A 21,845-nucleotide genomic window follows, 5' to 3' on the forward strand; every position below is an offset into this window, starting at 1 on the left:
AAATTATAAGGTGTCAGATTACAGGAGTAGTAGAAAAGAAAAATATGCAAACGTATCTCATAACTGCATCACAATATGTTTATTATGTTAATATTGTTCTCACCTACTAGGTAATACGTGTGAATCAGATGGCTGAACTGGAGTTACCCACACTTTTCACTAGCCAACATATTTTAATGTACAGCATTTTTTTTTGAGCTTCTTTATAGAGATTGGTAATTGGCTTGTACTTTTAGCATCGGTTTTGTAATAACATTTGTCAACTGGTGGTCAGGCTACATAACTCACAGTCATAATAGGCCTTTAACAAAATTAAATGCACACTACACATTAAGTGTTTGGTTATGAAAATTTACATTTTTTCCCAATAAATAAGAAATTTAAATCCTCATCACTTTCAAGTGATTATTTCATGTTGCTGGTTTGTCACTACATTTTAATTGCTTTAGTAAGTAATTGCGGAAAAAAGTGTATAATCTGGTTCTAATTTGTCTACAGTACGATGTATATTTTGGGAATAATTTGTACTGTTAACTTTCCTAAGTTATGACTTTTCTGAATGTATGATGTATATTACTACTTAACCACACCTTGCATTTTAGATTAATTTTTATGGCCTACTTTGGATATGTGGGTATTTTCAAAATCAGCTTTTATGTTATAAGGGGTCCCACTGCTGCTATTAAGACATGTAATAAAATTATCTCCTTCATATGAGTATTCAAAACTGTTTGCTTGACAGTTTCGTGTCTGTTGTATCAACTGTAAATGCGTGTATGATGGGTTCTGACCCAGTGCTTGTGCAAAAGTGTATAGCCAGTGTGCGATGTATTTTTTGGGACAAAGTTTTTATACTCTAAAGAGAACACTGTTTCCTTATACCCAAGTTCTGTTTTGTATCATATAATAAAATATTTTCTATAAATAATAGGTGTGGTATTGGAGGTTTCAACTAGGCTAGCGTATTTTATACACTTGTGTCTCTAGCCAATGTATCACAAATTCTTTGCAATCTGTAACAGTAGTTCTTACTGATGAGTGTACTAAACAGCCTCTGCAGCCACAATGTGCATTTATGTCATTCTGCTTTTCATAATTATGATGATTTTTTGTAATTAAGCCTCAGAAACAGCTATAATGTGTTAACATGTCCAAATGGGAATAATCAGATGTGTGAATCATCACGTCCTTAAATACGATAAAAAATTGTTAGTCTGCACCCTAAAAAAAATTATAAAGAATATTGTGTTTCATGACATTTTGACCTGTTAAATTGTGGCAGATATTGTACAATCACCACTATTTATGTATTTGACTTCTTGGTTTCAACGTAATATTTTACATAAATTAAGAACCTTGCACCTCTGACTTCCCATGCCAGATAGCGGTTACTGTGTTATAACAGATTCTGTTGTATTTGATGTCATGTTGTTTGTATATTTTTCTTTTTTACTAATCCTGTAATCTGACACCTTATAATTTACCTGTTGATTTTTATTCTAGCATGTTTATTTTTTAAGTTGTTTTGAAAATAACACGCCAGTGTATGTTGGCAAGATGTGCATTTCCCCCTTCCTTTTTGCTGTGTGTTTTTAATATACAATTTTAAATTTGAAATATTCAATTAATGATTTGCAAGTGCACATTTGGTATTTTGTGGTAATCTCTTACCAAATAAAGTAATGTTAAGTCTTCATGTGACACATCACATAGAGGGTGTTCCAAGCCCCTGTCACAATGAGGTCTGCTGTATAGGTGAATGTAAACAGTGGCTTCAGTTATTGTGATCATTTCATAGCTTCTGCTACTGCTAATAACTAGACACCAGTGCCTGTGAGCTTTAATTTGTACACTAAAGGTATGTCCTTACCAACAGTTGGTTTATACTCAGGTGTATTTGTGGTCTTTTCTTATTCACTGATCACCATGTGAAATGTTTAACTTCCAGCACTGAAGATGATCATTATGTGATCGAAAATCGATTTTGCTGTTAAAAATCATCAAAATTATGGCCAATGCTGACCTTCCTTCTAATTTTATCATATGGGCGTTGTGCAACAGCACTCTATGGAGTCGCCAATCAATCAATATTGAAGGGTATGTATAGCACCACCACCTATCTGAACCCCATGAAACTATAACAGCTGAAGTGGGAATACTCCACAATGTCACACAACAAAATTTGCATTTTTTCAACTGAAATTGGCCAAGAAAAAAGTGCTTAATTACTTATGGAGCAGCCCTCATATTTATTACAGAATATATTTCCGAAATAAATGTCATCTGGGTCTCAATCTATAACTTTCTTGTGCTGAATGTAACAAGACAAATTTCCACATATTTTAGTGTCTTAATTTGACTTGTGTTGCATTCTTACAGGTGCAAATGTAAAGGAACAAATCTTGAAAGAGGGCTGCAATCACAGAACACTTTCATGACAGAAGAACTGCCTATATCACATTTAAATTTTGACTTGGACAGTTCTCCCTTTGCATTCTGGCACATGTGTGACAAACTGCTAAGTTTCCTTCATATCTCTTTGCTGGCAATTCACTTTACAATATCAAAAGAGGGAAAGGAAATTGTCACATCTGTTTCTTGTTTATTTTCATTGAAAATGTTCAAAAACTGAAAGATACATTTTTCAAGTTTATTACAACTCAAGGTTTCAGTCTTGACAGCAAGTTCTGCTACTGATCCTCCAAGATGAATAAACATTGAGCTTAAACAGATAGATTAGAAAATGGTAAGTAAAAAGTTATCAATTTTAAAATTTCCGTGAAGAGAAGTTGTAGACTTCATAAGTCAATGAATTCAGAAAGAAAAAATACAAAAAAATCATATTTTACCTTAATAAGCAAATTTGTAACTACTTTTTCCCATGGACACCAATAATTTGTCCATGTTCAGAAGGTATTTCATACTGACCTGTTGCTAAACCAAATACAGCAGAATAGAAGAAAAGATATCCATCGGCTGTTGATATTCCACTTAGCAGTGTAGCAATTCCTCCAATTGATAGTGCTACATTGTTTATAAACAGCGGTTTTGAGCCAGGAAAGCTGCCAAGGACTCCACAACCTATCCTTCCAATTGTGTTTGCAATGCCAATTGTGGAAACCAACCACATTGCAAGAGACTGGTCCATACCATTTATTGTCGCCCTGTCTGCCATAAATTTAATGAATTTATATTACTTTCACAAGTATATATCTTAAGTATATTATTGTGTTACAAAAGTGTGCAGTCAGAACAGAATAGCTTATTCATGAGGTATGTAATGCTGGCAGATGCTAAATGGAAGATAAATAATTGTATGAGGCTTTGGGGCAAATTGACTAGTAATTGATGTCTCTTATTAACCAAATCTCTTCTTTTAGTCAAATTGTGCCATAAATGTCTTATTCCCCCCAATTTGATTCAATATCTCTTCACGAGTTAGTTGATCTACCCATTTAATTTTCTGTATCCTTCTATAGCACAGCATTTTGAAAGTTCCTATTCCTTTTAGTGTGTATTGATTATTGTCCATTTTTCACTTCTGCACGTTCCAGATAAATACCTTCAGAAAAATCCTAATTTTAACAACTTTCTTGTTTTCAGAAATGCTTTTCTTGCTTTTACCAGTGTGCATTTTATACCCCCTGCCCCCAAACTTTGACTATCATCAGTTATTTTGCTGTTCAAATAGGGACATTCAACTGCTACTTTTAGTGTCTCATTTCCTAATCTAATTCTCTCAGCGTTACCTGATGTAATTTGACTACACTCCATTACCTTTGTTTCAGTTTTGTTTGTGTTCATCTCATAATTTCTTTTCAAGGCATTATCCATTCTCTTCAAGTGCTCATCCATGACTTTTGCTGTCTCTGACAGAATTATGTCATCAGCAAAGCTCAAAATTTTTATGTCTTCTTCCTGAACATTAATTCTCTTTTCAAATTTATCCTTGATTTCCTTTACTGCACACCCAAAGTTCAAATTGAAAAACTAGAAGGATAGACTACATCATCATTTCTCTCAGTTCTCAACCAGTTTCCCTCTCATGTCTTTGAACTTTCATAAGTGTAACTGCAGTCTGGATTCTATACATGTTGCAAATAACATTTTCCTCACTATATTTTATTTTTGCTAACTTCAAAATTTCATAGTGTGTAGCCCAGCCAACATCTTTCCTATGTTATAAACACAGGTTTGCCTTTCTTCAACCAATCTTTTAACAAGTAACCCCTTGAGTGTGAGGTCACAAGTTCAATCGGTAGTAAGGCTCATTTGAAAGTATTGTGTCAATAATTATGACATGAAAAATATTAGGTGCTAATGACTCATCATGTGCACCATGAAGGTGACAGAAAATGAGTGTCCCATAGGTGCAAAGATGAACCTTCTATTGTTGTGTTGTTGTGGTCTTCAGTCCTGAGACTGGTTTGATGCAGCTCTCCATGCTACTCTATCCTGTGCAAGCTTCTTCATCTCCCAGTACCTACTGCAGCCTACATCCTTCTGAATCTGCTTAGTGTATTCATCTCTTGGCCTCCCTCTGTGATTTTTACCCTCCACGCTGCCCTCCAATACTAAATTGGTGATCCCTTGATGCCTCAGAACATGTCCTACCAACCGATCCCTTCTTCTAGTCTAGTTGTGCCACAAACTTCTCTTCTCCCAAATCCTATTCAATACTTCCTCATTAGTTATGTGATCTACCCATCTAATCTTCAGCATTCTTCTGTAGCACCACATTTTGAAAGCTTCTATTCTCTTCTTGTCTAAACTATTTATCGTCCATGTTTCACTTCCATACATGGCTACACTCCATACAAATACTTTCAGAAACGACTTCCTGACACTTAAATCTATACTCGATGTTAACAAATTTCTCTTCTTCAGAAACACTTTCCTTGCCATTGCCAGTCTACATTTTATATCCTCTCTACTTCAACCATCATCAGTTATTTTGCTCCCCAAATAGCAAAACTCCTTTACTACTTTAAGTGTCTCATTCCCTAATCTAATTCCCTCAGCATCACCCGACTTAATTCGACTACATTCCATTATCCTCGTTTTGTTTTTATTGATGTTCATCTTATACCCTCTTTTCAAGACACTGTCCATTCCATTCAACTGCTCTTCCAAGTCCTTTGCTGTCTCTGACAGCTGACCTTCTATAGGATGTATGTATTACACTTCACAAAATAGACATTGTCGACATTCGTGCACCATGAACACCAAATGAAAAATGGCACACCATAGTCATCACAAAGGTTCACACCATCAAGATCAAAGGTGAACTCCTTGGGAGTTACAAACTGTGCAGAATGTTCAGCTAGGTATCCATTATTAAAGAATTCATATAGAATTATATTGCTGTAACGGGGTGATGAGAACTGATGGTACGTGATGGCATGCAACTGAATGTGAAACAGTATGTCATGGAGCTTATCACGTAACTGGTTATCACTTAAGGCATAACTGCAGATAGTGCTATAATATGTTTTATAAGCACAATAAAAGCAAACATCCAAAGGCTAAATTTATCCAGTGGTTCTAGGTGGTATGAACTGCAATATCACAAACATTTCAGGAGGGACAGGTTGCCATAAATGAGTATGATTTTTATATACAGACCAGGAAGCAATCAAAAGCAAGTTATTTTGGCCAGTCATTGGCTAAAAGCACCACTCATACAACAGTTGTAGTTCTCTTACACCATTTTCCCACTTGAGCTTATTGTGACTTAAGCATTCCCTACTGCTCTTGCAAGATCACGCACTCAAGAAAGAATCATAGGGGGCAGAGCAACTCCAACTTCTTGCAGTAAAATAGATAACTTTTCTGCTAATTTTCCATTGAGGTTAACAGTTGGTATAATTGTATACAACCGCGTTAAGGCACTGACATTATTTGATCTTGATATAACTCTCTTGGCACCTCTACTCTCCTGGGTTCCTTTCATATGCATTTCCTATTCAAATCTGTCTGTTCATAGGATGGTGTTGCTATTGGGAGCCCCTTGTGCCCAGTTATAGCAAATTTCTTTGTGGAAAAATTTTAGAAGCAGGCATTGGAAACTGCAAATAAGAAACTGAATATTTGTTTGTAGTATGTTTTGTGGCAGAATGGCAGGGAGGACATGGGTAGTTTTCACAAACAGCTCAGTGGGATCAATCCAAAGATTCAGTTTACCATGAAGGAGGAGGCAGATGGGAGATGAAATTTTCTTTGTTTGTTGTTGTGGTCTTCAGTCCAGAGACTGGTTTGATGCAGCTCTCCATGCTACTCTATCCTGTGCAAGCCTCTTCATCTCCCAGTACCTACTGCAAGCTACATCCTTCTGAATCTGTTTAGTGTATTCATCTCTTGGTCTCCCTCTATGATTTTTACCCTCCACGCTGCCCTCCAATACTAAATTGGTGATCCCTTGATACCTCAGAGTATGCCCTACCAACCGATCCCTTCTTCTAGTCAAGTTGTGCCACACATTTCTCTTCTCTCCAATTCTGTTCAATACCTAATCATTAGTTATGTGATCTACCCATCTAATCTTCAGCATTCTTCTGTAGCACCACATTTTGAAAGCTTCTATTCTCTTCTTGTCTAAACTATTTATCGTCCACGTTTCACTTCCATACATGGCTACACCCCATACAAATACTTTCAGAAACGACTTCCTGACACTTAAATCTATACTCGATGTTAACAAATTTCTCTTCTTCAGAAACGCTTTCCTTTCCATTGGCAGTCTACATTTTATATCCTCTCTACTTTGACCATCATCAGTTATTTTGCTCCCCAAGTAGCAAAACACTTTTACTACTTTAAGCGTCTCATTTCTTAATCTAATTCCCGTAGCATCACCTGATTTAATTCGACTACATTCCATTATTCTCATTTTGCTTTTATTGATGTTCATCTTATATGCTACTTTCAAGACACTGTCCATTCCATTCAGCTGCTCTTCTAGGTTCTTTGCTGTCTCTGAGAGAATTACAATGTCATCGCTGAACCTCAAAGTTTTAATTTCTTCTCCATGGATTTAAATTCCTACTCCGAATTTTTCTTTTGTTTCCTTTAATGCTTGCTCATTATGCTTATGTGCTACTTTTCTAAAAAGAAAATGGTAGCTTTAGCCACACAGTTGACCATAAATCAATGCACACAGACCACCACCTATACTGGAATTCGAACCATCACCCATAACAAAAGCAAGACATCATAAAAACACAGGCAGACAGATCAAGGAAAATCTGCAAACTAGAGCTGCTTGACACAGAATTAAAACATCTCACAATACATTGCTCAAGAATGGTTATCCATTTGCTGAGATAAAAAGGGCATTAAGACCACTGTGCAGAAATTATAGCAATACTTAAGCACTGGTGAAATCAAAAGTTTTCCTGCTTTTCATTAAGTATGCTACTGACCATGTAGGAAAAATCTTGAAAAAGCGGAACATTGCGGTACTCCAAAAACCCACCCAGAAGATATAAGCTCACCTAAAATTGGCCAAGGGTGCTCACCAACCACTGCAAAAGCAGGAATTTAGAGGATTTCATGCAGTTGTGGGGAGGTGTATGTGGGCACTGCAAAAAGAACATAAAAATGACTATAAGAGTACAAGGACAATTTCAGAAGAGGGGAGACTGACAGAACAGCTTTTGCGGAACATGGTTTGCAGCCAGGAGACCACCACATTCATTTTGATAGGACTCAAGTACTGGCAGCCACAAACAGATACCATGAAAGACTATACAGAGAGGCCATAGAGATAGTAAAACTACCCAGCAATTTCAGTAGGAATGAGAAGGGTGTGAAATTGAATGACATGTAGATTTCAGTGCTTATACCAAGAGTTGACAGCAACAGTGGACAACGGCAGTTGACAACTGGCAGTTGCACTCGGGTATTCAAAACACATGATGCCATGCCACTGCGTGAAAGTACGTGGAAGCAGTATTTTGATGCAGTCATTAATGAGCCAAGGTGTGAATCAGACTTTCAAAGAAGCTACGATCCCCCTTGAAAATGTCCTCCACAGATGGGGATGAAATGTTGGGTTTTAAGGTGAAATCCATTCAACCACAACATAATAGCCCAGAAAATTTTATTAATAGTAGACAATATACGACACCACACATTCCACTAACTCCTCTTGCAGAAATGCTAATATTTCATCTGCCACTTCTTTCTCATTCTGTGAAATTCCTTGGGTTCCTTTCTGATGAAATGTCAACTTCAGATGGTTTGGTGTCATTCAAGCTGTTCAGCCCCTGCCTTCCTTTGGGACTGGAAGTGTTACATTCTTCTTGATGTCTGAGGGTATATTGCCTGTCTCATAAATGTTGCACACAATGTGGAATAATGTAGCCATGGTTGGCTTTCTCAAGGTTCTCAATATTCTAAAGAAATGTCTACTCCAGGGGTCTTGTTTCGACTTACAGATTTAAGAACTCTATCAAATTCTTCTGACAGTATCATACCTTCCATTTCTTCTTCATTGATTTCCTCTCCTATTTTAATAATACTGTCTTCATGTTGGTTTCCTTTCTGTGTATTCCTTCCATCTTTCAGCTTTCAGTTTTCCCTTCCTTGCCTAGAACTGGATTGTCATCTCCTGATATTCACACAGTTGCTTCTCCTTTCTCCAAAGATCACACAAATTCTCTCCTTTTCTTAGTTATGTATGCTTGTACATTCTTGCAATTTTTTATCTAGTTAACCCTGCTTTGTCACACTGCACTTCCACTCTGTCTCATTTCTTACATGTTTCCATTCCCCTTCACTTGCTTCCTTTGATGCAGTTTTATATTTTATCCTTTTTTCAGGTAAATTCAGTATCTCCTGTGTTACCCAAGGTTTTTTTCTAGGCCTTATCTTTTTACAGATTTGATCATCTGCTGCCATCACTATTTCATTTCTCAAAGCTACTCATTCATCTTTCATTGTATTTCTTTCCCCCGTTTTAGTCAAACTTTGCCTAATGCTCTCTCTGAATCTCTCAACCCCCTTTTGTTCCTTCAATTTATTCATGTCTCATCTCCTTAATTTGTAATGTTTTTTGCAATTTCTTCAGTTTTATTCTTCAGTTCACAACTGATGACTTATGGCAGTGTCTTACAGTTTAAAATTTGGTTTTGAAATCTTTGTCTTAGCATTACACAATCAGGGTGAAACCTTCCAGTATCTCCAGGTCTCTTCAACATACAGCCCACAATTCATGGTCTAGTGGTTAACACTGCTATCTCTAGACCCTGGGGTCCTAGGTTTGATTCCCAGGTGAGTCTGAGACGTTCTTCACTCAGGACTGGGTGTCTGTGTTGTCCTCATCATTTCATCTCATCTTCATTTACGTGCAAGTTGCCAAAGTAGTGTAAAATTGAAAGACTTGCACTATGCAGCCAAACTACCTCAGCTAATAACACTATATGATCATTTCATCCCACATATACAGTCATCTTACATTATTCTTAAACCATGTGTTAGTGATGAACAAATTATGCAAATAATGCAAAATTCTACCAGGTGGTTTTATCTTTCATTACTTCACCCAGTTCATGTTCTCCTGCTATTTCTCCTCCTCTTCCTTTATCTGTTGTTGAGTTCCAATCCCCTATCACAGTTTTTATCTCCCTCAACTATTTGAATAATTTGTTTTATCTCATCACATTTTTTTTTTCAATCTGTACCTTATCTACATCTACATCCATACTCTGCAAGCCACCTGACAGTGTGTGGCAGAGGGTACCTTGAGTACCTCTATCGGTTCTCCCTTCTATTCCAGTCTTGTATTTTTTGTGGAAAGAAAGATTGTTGGTATGCCTCTGTGAGGGCTCTAATCTCTCTGATTTTATCCTCATGGTCTCTTCGTGAGATATGCGTAGGAGGGAGCAATAGGCTGCTTGACTGCTCGGTGAAGATATGTTCTCGAAACTTCAACAAAAGCCTGTACTGAGATACTGAGCATCTCTCTTGCAGAGTCTTCCACTGGAGTTTCTCCATCATCTCCGTAACGCTTTTGCAATTACTAAATGATCCTGTAACGAAGTGCGCTGCTCTCCGTTGGATCTTCTCTATCCCTTCTATCAACCCTATCTGGTACGGATCCCACACTGGTGAGCAGTATTCAAGCAGTGGGAGAACAAGTGTACTGTAACCTACTTCCTTTGTTTTCGGACTGCATTTCCTTAGGATTCTTCCAATGAATCTCAGTCTGGCATCTGCTTTACCAACGATTAATTTTATATGGTCATTTCATTTTAAATCACTCCTAATGCCTACTCCCAGATAATTTATGGAATTAATTGCTTCAGTTGCTGACCTGCTATTTGTAGCTAAATGATAATGGATCTTTCTTTCTAGGTATTCGCAGCACATTACACTTGTCTACATTGAGATTCAATTGCCATTCCCTGCACCATGTGTCAATTCGTTGCAGATCCTCCTGCATTTCAGTGCAATTTGCCATTGTTACAAACTCTCGATATACTACAGTATCATCAGCAAAAAGCCTCAGTGAACTTCCGATGTTATCCACAAGGTCATTTATATACACTCCTGGAAATGGAAAAAAGAACACATTGACACCGGTGTGTCAGACCCACCATACTTGCTCCGGACACTGCGAGAGGGCTGTACAAGCAATGATCACACGCACGGCACAGCGGACACACCAGGAACCGCGGTGTTGGCCGTCGAATGGCGCTAGCTGCGCAGCATTTGTGCACTGCCGCCGTCAGTGTCAGCCAGTTTGCCGTGGCATACGGAGCTCCATCGCAGTCTTTAACACTGGTAGCATGCCGCGACAGCGTGGACGTGAACCGTATGTGCAGTTGACGGACTTTGAGCGAGGGCGTATAGTGGGCATGCGGGAGGCCGGGTGGACGTACCGCCGAATTGCTCAACACGTGGGGCGTGAGGTCTCCACAGTACATCGATGTTGTCACCAGTGGTCGGCGGAAGGTGCACGTGCCCGTCGACCGCAGCGACGCATGGCGCATGGATGCACGCCAAGACCGTAGGATCCTACGCAGTGCTGTAGGGGACCGCACCGCCACTTCCCAGCAAATTAGGGACACTGTTGCTCCTGGGGTATCACTGAGGACCATTCGCAACCGTCTCCATGAAGCTGGGCTACGGTCCCGCACACCGTTAGGCCGTCTTCCGCTCACGCCCCAACATCGTGCAGCCCACCTCCAGTGGTGTCGCAACAGGCGTGAATGGAGGGACGAATGGAGACATGTCGTCTTCAGCGATGAGAGTCGCTTCTGCCTTGGTGCCAATGATGGTCGTATGCGTGTTTGGCGCCGTGCAGGTGAGCGCCACAATCAGGACTGCATACGACCGAGGCACACAGGGCCAACACCCGGCATCATGGTGTGGGGAGCGATCTCCTACACTGGCCGTACACCACTGGTGATCGTCGAGGGGACACTGAATAGTGCACGGTACATCCAAACCGTCATCGAACCCATCGTTCTACCATTCCTAGACCGGCAAGGGAACTTGCTGTTCCAACAGGACAATGCACGTCCGCATGTATCCCGTGCCACCCAACGTGCTCTAGAAGGTGTAAGTCAACTACCCTGGCCAGCAAGATCTCCGGATCTGTCCCCCATTGAGCATGTTTGGGACTGGATGAAGCGTCGTCTCACACGGTCTGCACGTCCAGCACGAACGCTGGTCCAACTGAGGTGCCAGGTGGAAATGGCATGGCAAGCCGTTCCACAGGACTACATCCAGCATCTCTACGATCGTCTCCATGGGAGAATAGCAGCCTGCATTGCTGCGAAAGGTGGATATACACTGTACTAGTGCCGACATTGTGCATGCTCTGTTGCCTGTGTCTATGTGCCTGTGGTTCTGTCAGTGTGATCATGTGATGTATCTGACCCCAGGAATGTGTCAATAAAGTTTCCCCTTCCTGGGACAATGATTTCACGGTGTTCTTATTTCAATTTCCAGGAGTGTATATTGTGCATAGCAACGGTCCTACAACACTCCCCTGTGGCACACGTGAAATCACTCTTACTTCGGAAGACTTCTCTCCATTGAGAATGACATGCTGCATTCTGTTGTCTAGGAACTCTTCAATCCAATCACACAATTGGCCTGATAGACCATATGCTCTTACTTTGTTCATTAAACGACTGTGGGGAACTGTATAAAACACCTTGCAGAAGCCAATAAACACGGCATCTACCTGGGAACCCATGCATATGGCCCTCTGAGTCTCCTGGACGAATAGCATCAGCTGGGTTTCACACAATCGTCTTTTTCTAAACCCATGCTGATTCCCTCAGAGTAGATTTCTAGTCTCCAGAAAAGTCATTATACTCGAACATAACACGTGTTCCAAAATTCTACAACTGATCGACATTAGAGATATAGGTCTATAGTTCCGCACATCTGTTTGATGTCCCTTCTTAAAAATGGGGATGACCTGTGCCCTTTTCCAATCTTTTGGAATGTTACGCTCTTCTAGAGACCTACAGCTGCAAGAAGGGGGGCAAGTTCCTTCACGTACTCTGTGTAAAATCAAATTGGTATCCCATCAGGTCCATTAGCCTTTACTCTTTTGAGTGATTTTAATTGTTTTTCTATCCCTCTGTCATCTATTTGGATATCTACCATTTTGTCATCTGTGCAACAACCTAGAAAAGGAACTATAGTGCAGTCTTCCTCTCTGATACAGCTTTGGAAAAAGACATTTAGTATTTCGGCCTTTAGTCTGTCATCCTCTGTTTCAGTACCATTTTGGTCACAGAGCATCTGGACATTTTGTTTTGATCCACCTACCACTTTGACATAAGACCAAAATTTCTTAGGATCTTCTGCCAAGTCAGTACATAGAACTTTACTTTCGAATTCATTGAACACCTCTAGCATAGCCCTCCTCACACTACATTTCACTTTGTGTAATTTTTGTTTGTCTGCAAGGATTTGGCTATGTTTATGTTTGCTGTGAAGTTCCCTTTGCTTCTGTAGCAGTTTTCTAACTTGGTTGTTGTACCACGGTGGCTCTTTTCCATCTCTTACAATCTTGCTTGGCACATACTCATGTAATGCATATTGTATGATGGTTTTGAACTTTGTCCACTGATCCTCATCACTATCTGTACTTGAGATAAAACTTTTGTGTTGAACTGTCAAGTACTCTGAAATCTGCTTTTTGTCACTTTTGCTAAACAGAAAAATCTTCCTCCCTTTTTTAATATTTCTATTTATGGCTGAAATCATCGATGCTGTAAATGCTTTATGATCGCTGATTCTCTGATCTGTGTTAACTGTTTCAAATATTTCGAGTCTGTTTGTCACCAGAAGGTCTAATATATTATCACCACGAGTCAGTTGTCTGTTTAACTGCTCAAGGTAGTTTTCAGATAATGCACTTATAAATATTTCACTGTATTCTTTGTCCCTGCCACCCGTTGTAAACGTTTGAGTCTCCCAGTCTATATCTGGTAAATTAAAATCTCCACCCAGAACTATAACATCGTCGGGAAATCTACTCGAAATATTTTCCAAATTCTCCTTCAGGTGTTCTGCCACAACAGCTGCTGAGCCAGGGGGCCTATAGAGACATCCAGTTACCATGTCTGAGTCTGCTTTAACCGTGATCTTCACCCAAATTATTTCACATATCGGGTCTCCGTCAATTTCCTTCGATACTATTGCACATTTTATCGCTATAAACATGCCTCCCCCTTCACTGTCCAGCCTTTCCCTGTGGTATACATTCCAATCTGAGTTTAGAATTTCATTACTGTTTACATCTGGTTTAAGCCAACTTTCCGTCCCTAGTACTATGTGGGCATTGTGACCGTTTATTAATGAGAGCAGTTCTGGGACCTTTCTATAGACGCTCCTGCAGTTTACTATTACCACACTAATGTAGTCATTCCATGATGCATTATCTGCTGAGCTAGTTGGCCTGTTATCTTGTACTACTGTGGTCAGTGTTGGCTTTGTGTCTACCCTGGCTATTCTAATGTGATAACTATGCGTTCATAGTATCTTACCTGCACTCTTATTTTCTTATTCATGATTGGACCTACTTCTATGTTACCCCTATTCAATTTCTTATATATAAACCTGTACTTACCTGACCAGAAATCCTTTTCTTCCTGCCATTACACTTCTGTAATTCCCACTACATCTAACTTCAACTTATCCATTTTCCTTTTTAAACTCTCTAACCTACCTATCCAATTAAGGGTTCTAAAGTCCATGCTCTACCCTTTAGAATGTTACTTCAATTTTTTCTGGCGGTGCCATCCTCCTGAGTATTGTCTGCGCAGAGATCTAAATGGGGTGCTATTTTACTTCTGGATCTGAAAGGGATGCCATCATCATTAAGCCATACAGTAGAGTGCATGTCCTTTGGAGAACTAATGACTGTAGTTTCCTGTTACTTTCAGCTGTTTGCAGTACCAGCACAGCAAAGCCATATTGGCTAGTGTTAACAAGGACAGTTTAGTCAGTCATATAGACTGTTGCTCCTGCAACAACTGACAAGCCTGCTGCCTTCTTGAGAAACCACAAATTAGTTTGACCTCTCAACAGATACTCCTCCATTGTGATTGCACATACCATACAGTTGTCTGAAATGCTGAGGCTCACAAGCCACCCAATCTTGGCAAAGTCTATGGTTCACGGGCAGAATAATTTATTATTAGAATTTTACTTAAAACTGTTCACATAAATTTTCAGAATGAATCCATAATTTCACTGCCAAAATTTAACTAAATCAATAACTTAACATACAAAGGATAACTTATTTCCAGACATTATACCCAAACCATCAATGTAAAGACACAATGTTTCTGTCTATTTATTTATTTTTTAATTCATTTATTCATTTCTTTATTGTTTTCAATGCTTTCCTACCATCCACTGCTCCGTATACATAGTGAGTGACACTCAGCCTTCACCTAATTAATTATCCATATTCTAACCTAATGCATACTACTGCTTAAAACTCAGCCATATGGCACTATTAAAAGTATAATTGTGAACATTAGAAACCATTGTATCTGATAATAGTACTAATAAATATTATCCATAAGCATTTTAGGAAAATTTACAATAGAGATAAAATGGAAGGGTCATTTCATTACCACACACACACACACACACACACACACACACACACACACACACACACACACACACAAACACACAGCAACAATATAGCACACTATTACTACATGAAATATTAACTGACAGCAAGAAAATATTAACAGCAGGTAGACTCAAATGCAGAAAATTTCTTTTCCAGGGCAATTTTTTTCCATTTGTCTCTCAGCCAACGTCACTGAACAATTCACAGCTCCCATTCTAAATTATATTAGCATTCTCCTTCAGTCTTGCTACAATCGGCACCTCTGAAATTTGGAATATTTCAGAGAAACTGGTTTTTCCATAACTTCATGCAGGTACATTAATGGATTTAATTTATTTACTGTGGAGCTGAGGATGGAAAGAAAGAGGAGAAGTTGGTCAGTCAATAAAGTATACTCATATGACTCAACTGAAAGAGCTCTGCCATCAAAAGGTACTAATCTCAGTTAAAACCTACATCAAGTTATAATATTAACTTGTCATCAATGTCCAAAAGAGTGAAAAGATATAATATTTCCATCCAAAAGTTTATATTTTTCAAAGATTTAATATAAACCTACAGGTTATTCATAAGCAACATTCAAATTAGCTATGGTGGCATTTAAGACAGATATGAATAACCATGAATAAGTCATGCAATATCTACAGAATTATAAAATTATTTCTGAGCAATAAGAAAATTAATTTTAGGAAAGGAAAAAATGGAAGAGTATGGTTTAAAGTCTCACTGATAGTGAGGTTATTCAATATCAATCAAACAGAGTGAACATGACACTGGCCACAGTACAGGAGTTGAACAAAAATATGGAATCACTGCAATAAATTCATCCTTGAACATAAATTCATATGCTAGACAGGCCTGCAGGTTGTGCTTCTGTATTTTACTATGAATGGCATCTGCGCAACGTCCACATACAGGGAAAGGAGAAAAACATGTATGAAAGTGTGTGTTGAGTGTTGATGATGGGCAGTTGTTGAAGAGGATTGTGTCAAAAAATAAGGGGGCAATTGCTACAAAATTCACTGCAGAACTGAATGTCACTTGTGAACCCTGTCATCACCAAAATAACATAAAGTGAATTCCATAAGAAAGGAATTATAGGGTGAGCCAGAATTCTGAAACCACTCATCAGTGATGCAAATGCCCATATCAGGAAAACATAGTGCTGAAGCCATAAAATCTGGACTATGTGTCCCCTCTGGAAGAATGTAATTTGATGACTCTTGTTTTTCACTGTTTCCCATTTCTGTCTGAGATTACATCTCAAGAGTGGAACACAGTGGGGGTCTGGTGGTGATTCGGACAGCTATATCGAGGTATTCCATGGAGCCCATGGTTACTTTGCGAGGTCACATTACTGTCAAGGATTGTATGACCATTTTAGCTGATGAGATCCATCCTATGGTACATTGTTTGTTCCCTAATGGTGATGCTGTGTTCCAAGAGAACAGAAATCATGGTCATACACCTCATATTGTCCAGAACCATTTTGTGAGCAGGAAGATTAATTGTTGCAACTCCTCTGGCCACTGGTCACCAGATCTCAATATTATTGAGCTTTTGTGGTCTACTTTGGAGAGAAGGGTGTACAATTGCTATCCACCTCCATCATCATTACCTAAACTTGCCACTATTTTGCTGGATGAACTGATGTTACTAAGTGTGCTTCTTTTGATCAACAAATAACAACAGACATGGGAAGATTCCTAAACATTTGTCATATCTACCAACATGCAGAAGAGCTACTCAGTTGCTAGTGGAGCATCAGTTATTCTTGTAGTACTACCTATTCTTTGTGGTTTTGCACTGTTATTCCATCTTTGCATGAGGCATCATACCAAGGTGGTATAACAAGCCACAGTAAAGGAACCATTTAGGTGTTTTTGCACAAGACGCTATATGTGGATTATGCTGACACTATGAAAGGCATTCTTGAAAGGCTAAATTACTACATAGTCATAACTGTGAAGTTATTGACCCATTGGGAAACCAGAAGCAACAATGTAATGGTTGCCGAATGGTCATGCCTTGTGCCTCAGTCCTGTTGTGGCTTGAGGAAAGGAGCACTATCATTTCAGAAACAACAGCAGGCCAGGCATGCCTCTATACAGCCATTTTTAACAAACTTCATGAGTCTTCACCAGTCTACAAGTTGAAATAGTTCAACAATCTGTTGCCGACAGACTCTGTCTACAACAGGCTTGCTGTCCTCACTAAGCCTGAATGTTATTGATTTGGAGCCTTCCAATAGGTGGCAAACCTGCTGGTTGACTTCTGGCTGCCTGCTCTGGTGATCTGCCTTGTGGCCAGCTCTTCCAGCTGCCCAAACATTGATGCCTGTGCAGGTAAACGCTGTCACTGATATCTGATCTGTGTGGCCAGATGCTGTCGCTGTCTGCCATTGCCTGTGGAGGCACATGTAACTACTGTCCACACTGGGTTCCACAGTTTGATTTTGCGTACCCAAGTGTGCCTGCACAGAGTTGCAAATTTGCACCAGTCACCAGGGCAGCCTAGCTGCATGTGCCTCCACCCTCCTACGGATCCTAATCTAGCTCAACCACTGGACCATTGATCACACTACATTGCCAAGCTATCCTCCACTGCCCAGGGGGACATCACACAAGGTCGTAACAAAAGGCCATTGCTGAGCTAAAAACACTTCAGTGACCAAGTACAACCTGCGTGAGGGCAATGGCTGCAGTGTAGTACTTCCACGACTGTTGTATTTTGGCAGGGAATAAAAAGAATATTTAATATTGCTGCTTTTATGATGGGATATCAGACAACAATCTGGTATCTACCCACCACACTATTGTAACCACACCTAGGATGGTGAACTACAAGCCTTCCTGACCACTAGCAACTCAGCTCCACTACCCGTAGTTGAGGTCATCCACCTCAGCCTCTACAGTGTTTTTCCTTTCCTGGTAACATGTACTGTTAAATCAAATATAGCACTATACTCTCCTCTGTTGACTGGCCACATAAAGGCCCTGTTTAAAAATTATGTTTTTGAGAAAGAACAGAAATTTTCCATCAATCCTGGGTGTTGTGTGAAACACATGATGAGTAGTGCTTGTTCAGGCAGAATCAGTTCATCCACTGCATAAATCAAATAACAAATAACTACTAAAGCACAAGAGAAGATGTATCTGAAAACACTAAGGAGGGACATCCAGTATATAATTCCGAAAAGTTTACTGTAACATAAAAGCAAAATTTTATGAAATAGCCAATATTACAGGATAAACTTCAAATAAATCCCAGAATGACAGTGAAAAGAATGCTTATTAACAACTGTAGGTACATTAACATATACAGGGTAATTTTTTCCACTACATACAAACTCTAGGGATTGATTGATGAGAGAATACGGAACAAAGAAGGTCTAATGAACTTAGGTCTGCAAATGCATTGTTTCCATTCTAGAGACCATTTATTCAATCATACGTTGTCACAGAGACTGCAGTCTAATACACACTGTACCATGAAGCCACAGTTACAGTACGTGTTGAAAATGGTTTCCATGTGCCTCAATGCATGCATGTGCATGTCATAGCATGTTCTGTCTTGCACATTCACACAGCCATGCAGCATCTGAACAGCGTCAAAGGCAGCATAAATATCCTTCTGCAATGTCTCCACTTCTGGAATAGGCTCTGCATACACAATAGCCCCGTAACCAGAAATGGCACAGGTTGAGATCCGGTAAATTAGCAGACCATGCAACTGGAACCCCTCATCTGATCCATCAACCAGAGAATACATGACTGACATGTGTTCGGATGTTAACAGGAAAGTGGGCTGGAGCACCATCATGTAGCAGCCACATAATCCTATGAATCATCAATGGCATTTCTTCCAGCAGGGGAGGCAAAGTCACCTGCATGAAATGTTGATAGTTCTTGTTAGGTGATGTGGAAGGAAGACTGGTCCCAAAATATGGTCAGCAATTATCCCAGCCCACACATTCTGGCTGCACCGATGTTGATGATTTGCTGTCACCATACCATGGGGGTTCTGCATACTATGACTGTTATAAAAGTTGGTGGTCTCATGTGGGTAGGTTGGATGACACAAATCCCACAATCGTGGTTGCCTGGTGAAGAAACAAATTGCAAAACTGCTCCTGATTTGGATAGTCTGTCCCTAGTAAGCCCTGCACACACTGTAAGTGAAAATGGTAACAACAGTAGTCATGGGGAATGTTCCACATAGTCATCTGGCTTACACTGTACTGGTGGGCCATCTGCCTGGTACTGACATGGCAGTTGCCTTCCATAGTGTTAATCACATTTTCCTCCAAGTCTGGTGTCCAAACATTTTGGGTATGTCCTTCACAATTTCCTGCTTCCTGAAATGACCATGCCTCAGACAAATGGCAAAACAGTGTTGCAAACACTGAATGCTGTGGCTGTTGTTGGTGGGGACAAGTCTCCTGATACAACCTTGCTGCCTGCCGCCTGTTGCCATTTGCCTTTCCACATGTAAACTCCATGTCAGCAAGCTATCAATTCGAATACAGAACCATTGTGTACAATGCTGTATTACATCCACTACAAAGTGAGTTAGCAATAGAAGTGAATTGGACACTATATTATCAATTACTATGGCAGGAGAGGGTGTTGGGGCATGACATATGAGGAACAGTACCACCCTCTAGGAGGAAACCATGCATACTGTAAATGTGGCTGCATAGTACAGTGCATGTTAGACAGCAGTCTTCATAACAAAGTATGATTGAATAAATTGTCTCCGGCATGGAAACCATGCATTTCTGGACATAAGTTCATTAGACTTTTTTGTTCCATATCCTCTCATCGATCAATCCCTAGAGGTTGTACACAGTGGAAAAAATCACCCCGTATAATACATATGACACAGGCCATTGGCTGATTTTATCCATTCATTGAATGCCATTAAATATCTCATGTGATGGTAAGTCCTTGACATAAAAATGTTCATTGTATGTGAGTGAATATTGCACTATGTTGAGAATTTGAGTTGGAGACAGAAGGCGAGCTAGGGTAGCCTAACCTACATCTACATCTACAACTTGATAGTGTAGAAATACAGGCTTGAGACTGGGTTCTTGAAAAACTGCTTGGTTTTCCTTTTTTATATATAATTATGTATAACATTGTGACTAAAAATTAGGAAAATGATATCCAAAAGGAAAGTGAATGGGAAAAAGAGTAGAGCCAGATAATAACAGCAGTTAATGGGATGTAATGATGATATAAAAGTGGAGGTAACTGTTTCTTATTTGCCATACCTGGAGACAATTTCAGAATTACATTACAGAATGAAAATCAATCTATGTAAGCTCCACTTGAAAATTAATGAAAACGACCTACCCACACATGATTATTTATACATCAGTCCTGGTTAATTAAAAATTTAAAAAATTGAATGCAAGTATATTTAGAGAAAAGTTTTACCTGTAATGTATATGAAGGGCACATAAAAACCCATCATTGTAAGGAAACCAGACACTGAAAGCAACATAAATGATGGGCTCTGAAGCAATGAAAGATCCAGCATAGAACCTAATGCTCTCTGCACAGCCTCTGGGCAAAGTTGACATTCTCTCTCTTCTTCAATATCTTGCTTTGTCGGTAAATGGCTTACAGATACATGATAATCTATAGAATGGGCCTGAAATAAAATAAAGCAAGTATGAGAAAACTGTAGCCATTGCTTTAAAACAGCAAAGGTTAAACTGTATTCCTAATTATAGTTTCTGTTGAAAGAGAGGTTATAACTAAAAAGAAATTTTTGTAAATATTGTTAACAGTTCAGATAATACACTGGCTGCAATATAATAACCAGAATCTAATCACAGAAGTAAATCAGAAGTATAAACTGAATCCACAGTGAAAAGACTGTATTAACTATCTTTTAATTGTGAAATACAGTAATTAATGCTTAAATAAGTATAAAAATCTGAACAATACCATACTGTAGTTTTGTTATAGTTTTAACAAAGTAACTGAAAAATGTAGAATAGTCCTTCCAAGGCAATCTGAGGGATCCTAGGTTTTTTGTCTACCAAAGAAGAAGGAATTTACAGAACATTGATTTGCTTTCCTTTTGATTATTGTTCAATACTGTGTATGGTCATTCCTTCAGAAATTTGATGAGAAACATTTTTATGAAGTTCCAGATTTTCTATTTTGAGTAATAATTATACTGTAATCATAAATGTGTCACTGCCAAACAAATACATGAACTAACAGAACTAAATAATTCATAATTTCCCTGTTCAGTCTGCTGTTTCAGTGTTGGCTTCCTACATTCTCTTAGCTTTCTTTATTCACATTTATTTCAGTGTGTAGTCATAAATTATGACTTCTGCAAATGTCACAAGATTAATACATAACATATGCATCTTACAATTCCTTCAGTGAATACAGACATTAATTTACAAGAAATCTTAATTTGGTTTTAAATGTCACCCCAGTATGTCCTCTTATGGCTTCTAGCAATTTGTTGTAACACATTGAGCCACCGATATATGAACTGTTATCTGTTAGTTTTAATTTTGTTATTTCTTCTTCTTTCGAATAACCCATTTGGAGGTTACGATGAATCAACTCTGGCAACTCTTCATTGTAATACATTTCCATAGTTTCCTAGTTTCCTTCATCCTTTTAGAGTGTTGTTCCCTTTATTCTTGGGTCCACTTTTATCTAGTTGTTTTTCTTTCTCTCCTGAAATTCTG

At 39.0% G+C, this 21,845-nt stretch overlaps 1 protein-coding gene across 1 annotated transcript in view; it reads right to left on the bottom strand.

Annotated features, from left to right (window-relative positions):
- Window positions 1–21,845, bottom strand: part of LOC126249030 (monocarboxylate transporter 3-like) — a 405,178-nt gene that overhangs the window by 20,230 nt on the left and 363,103 nt on the right. The window contains exons 6-7 of the mRNA XM_049950639.1: window positions 20,563–20,779; window positions 2,929–3,168 (exon numbers count right to left, since the gene is read on the bottom strand). Coding sequence (XP_049806596.1) covers window positions 2,929–3,168; window positions 20,563–20,779 — 457 coding nt within the window. The remainder of the gene's footprint in view (window positions 1–2,928; window positions 3,169–20,562; window positions 20,780–21,845) is intronic.

This window comes from Schistocerca nitens, chromosome 3 (genome assembly GCF_023898315.1).
Source record: "Schistocerca nitens isolate TAMUIC-IGC-003100 chromosome 3, iqSchNite1.1, whole genome shotgun sequence".
NCBI lineage: Eukaryota > Metazoa > Arthropoda > Insecta > Orthoptera > Acrididae > Schistocerca > Schistocerca nitens.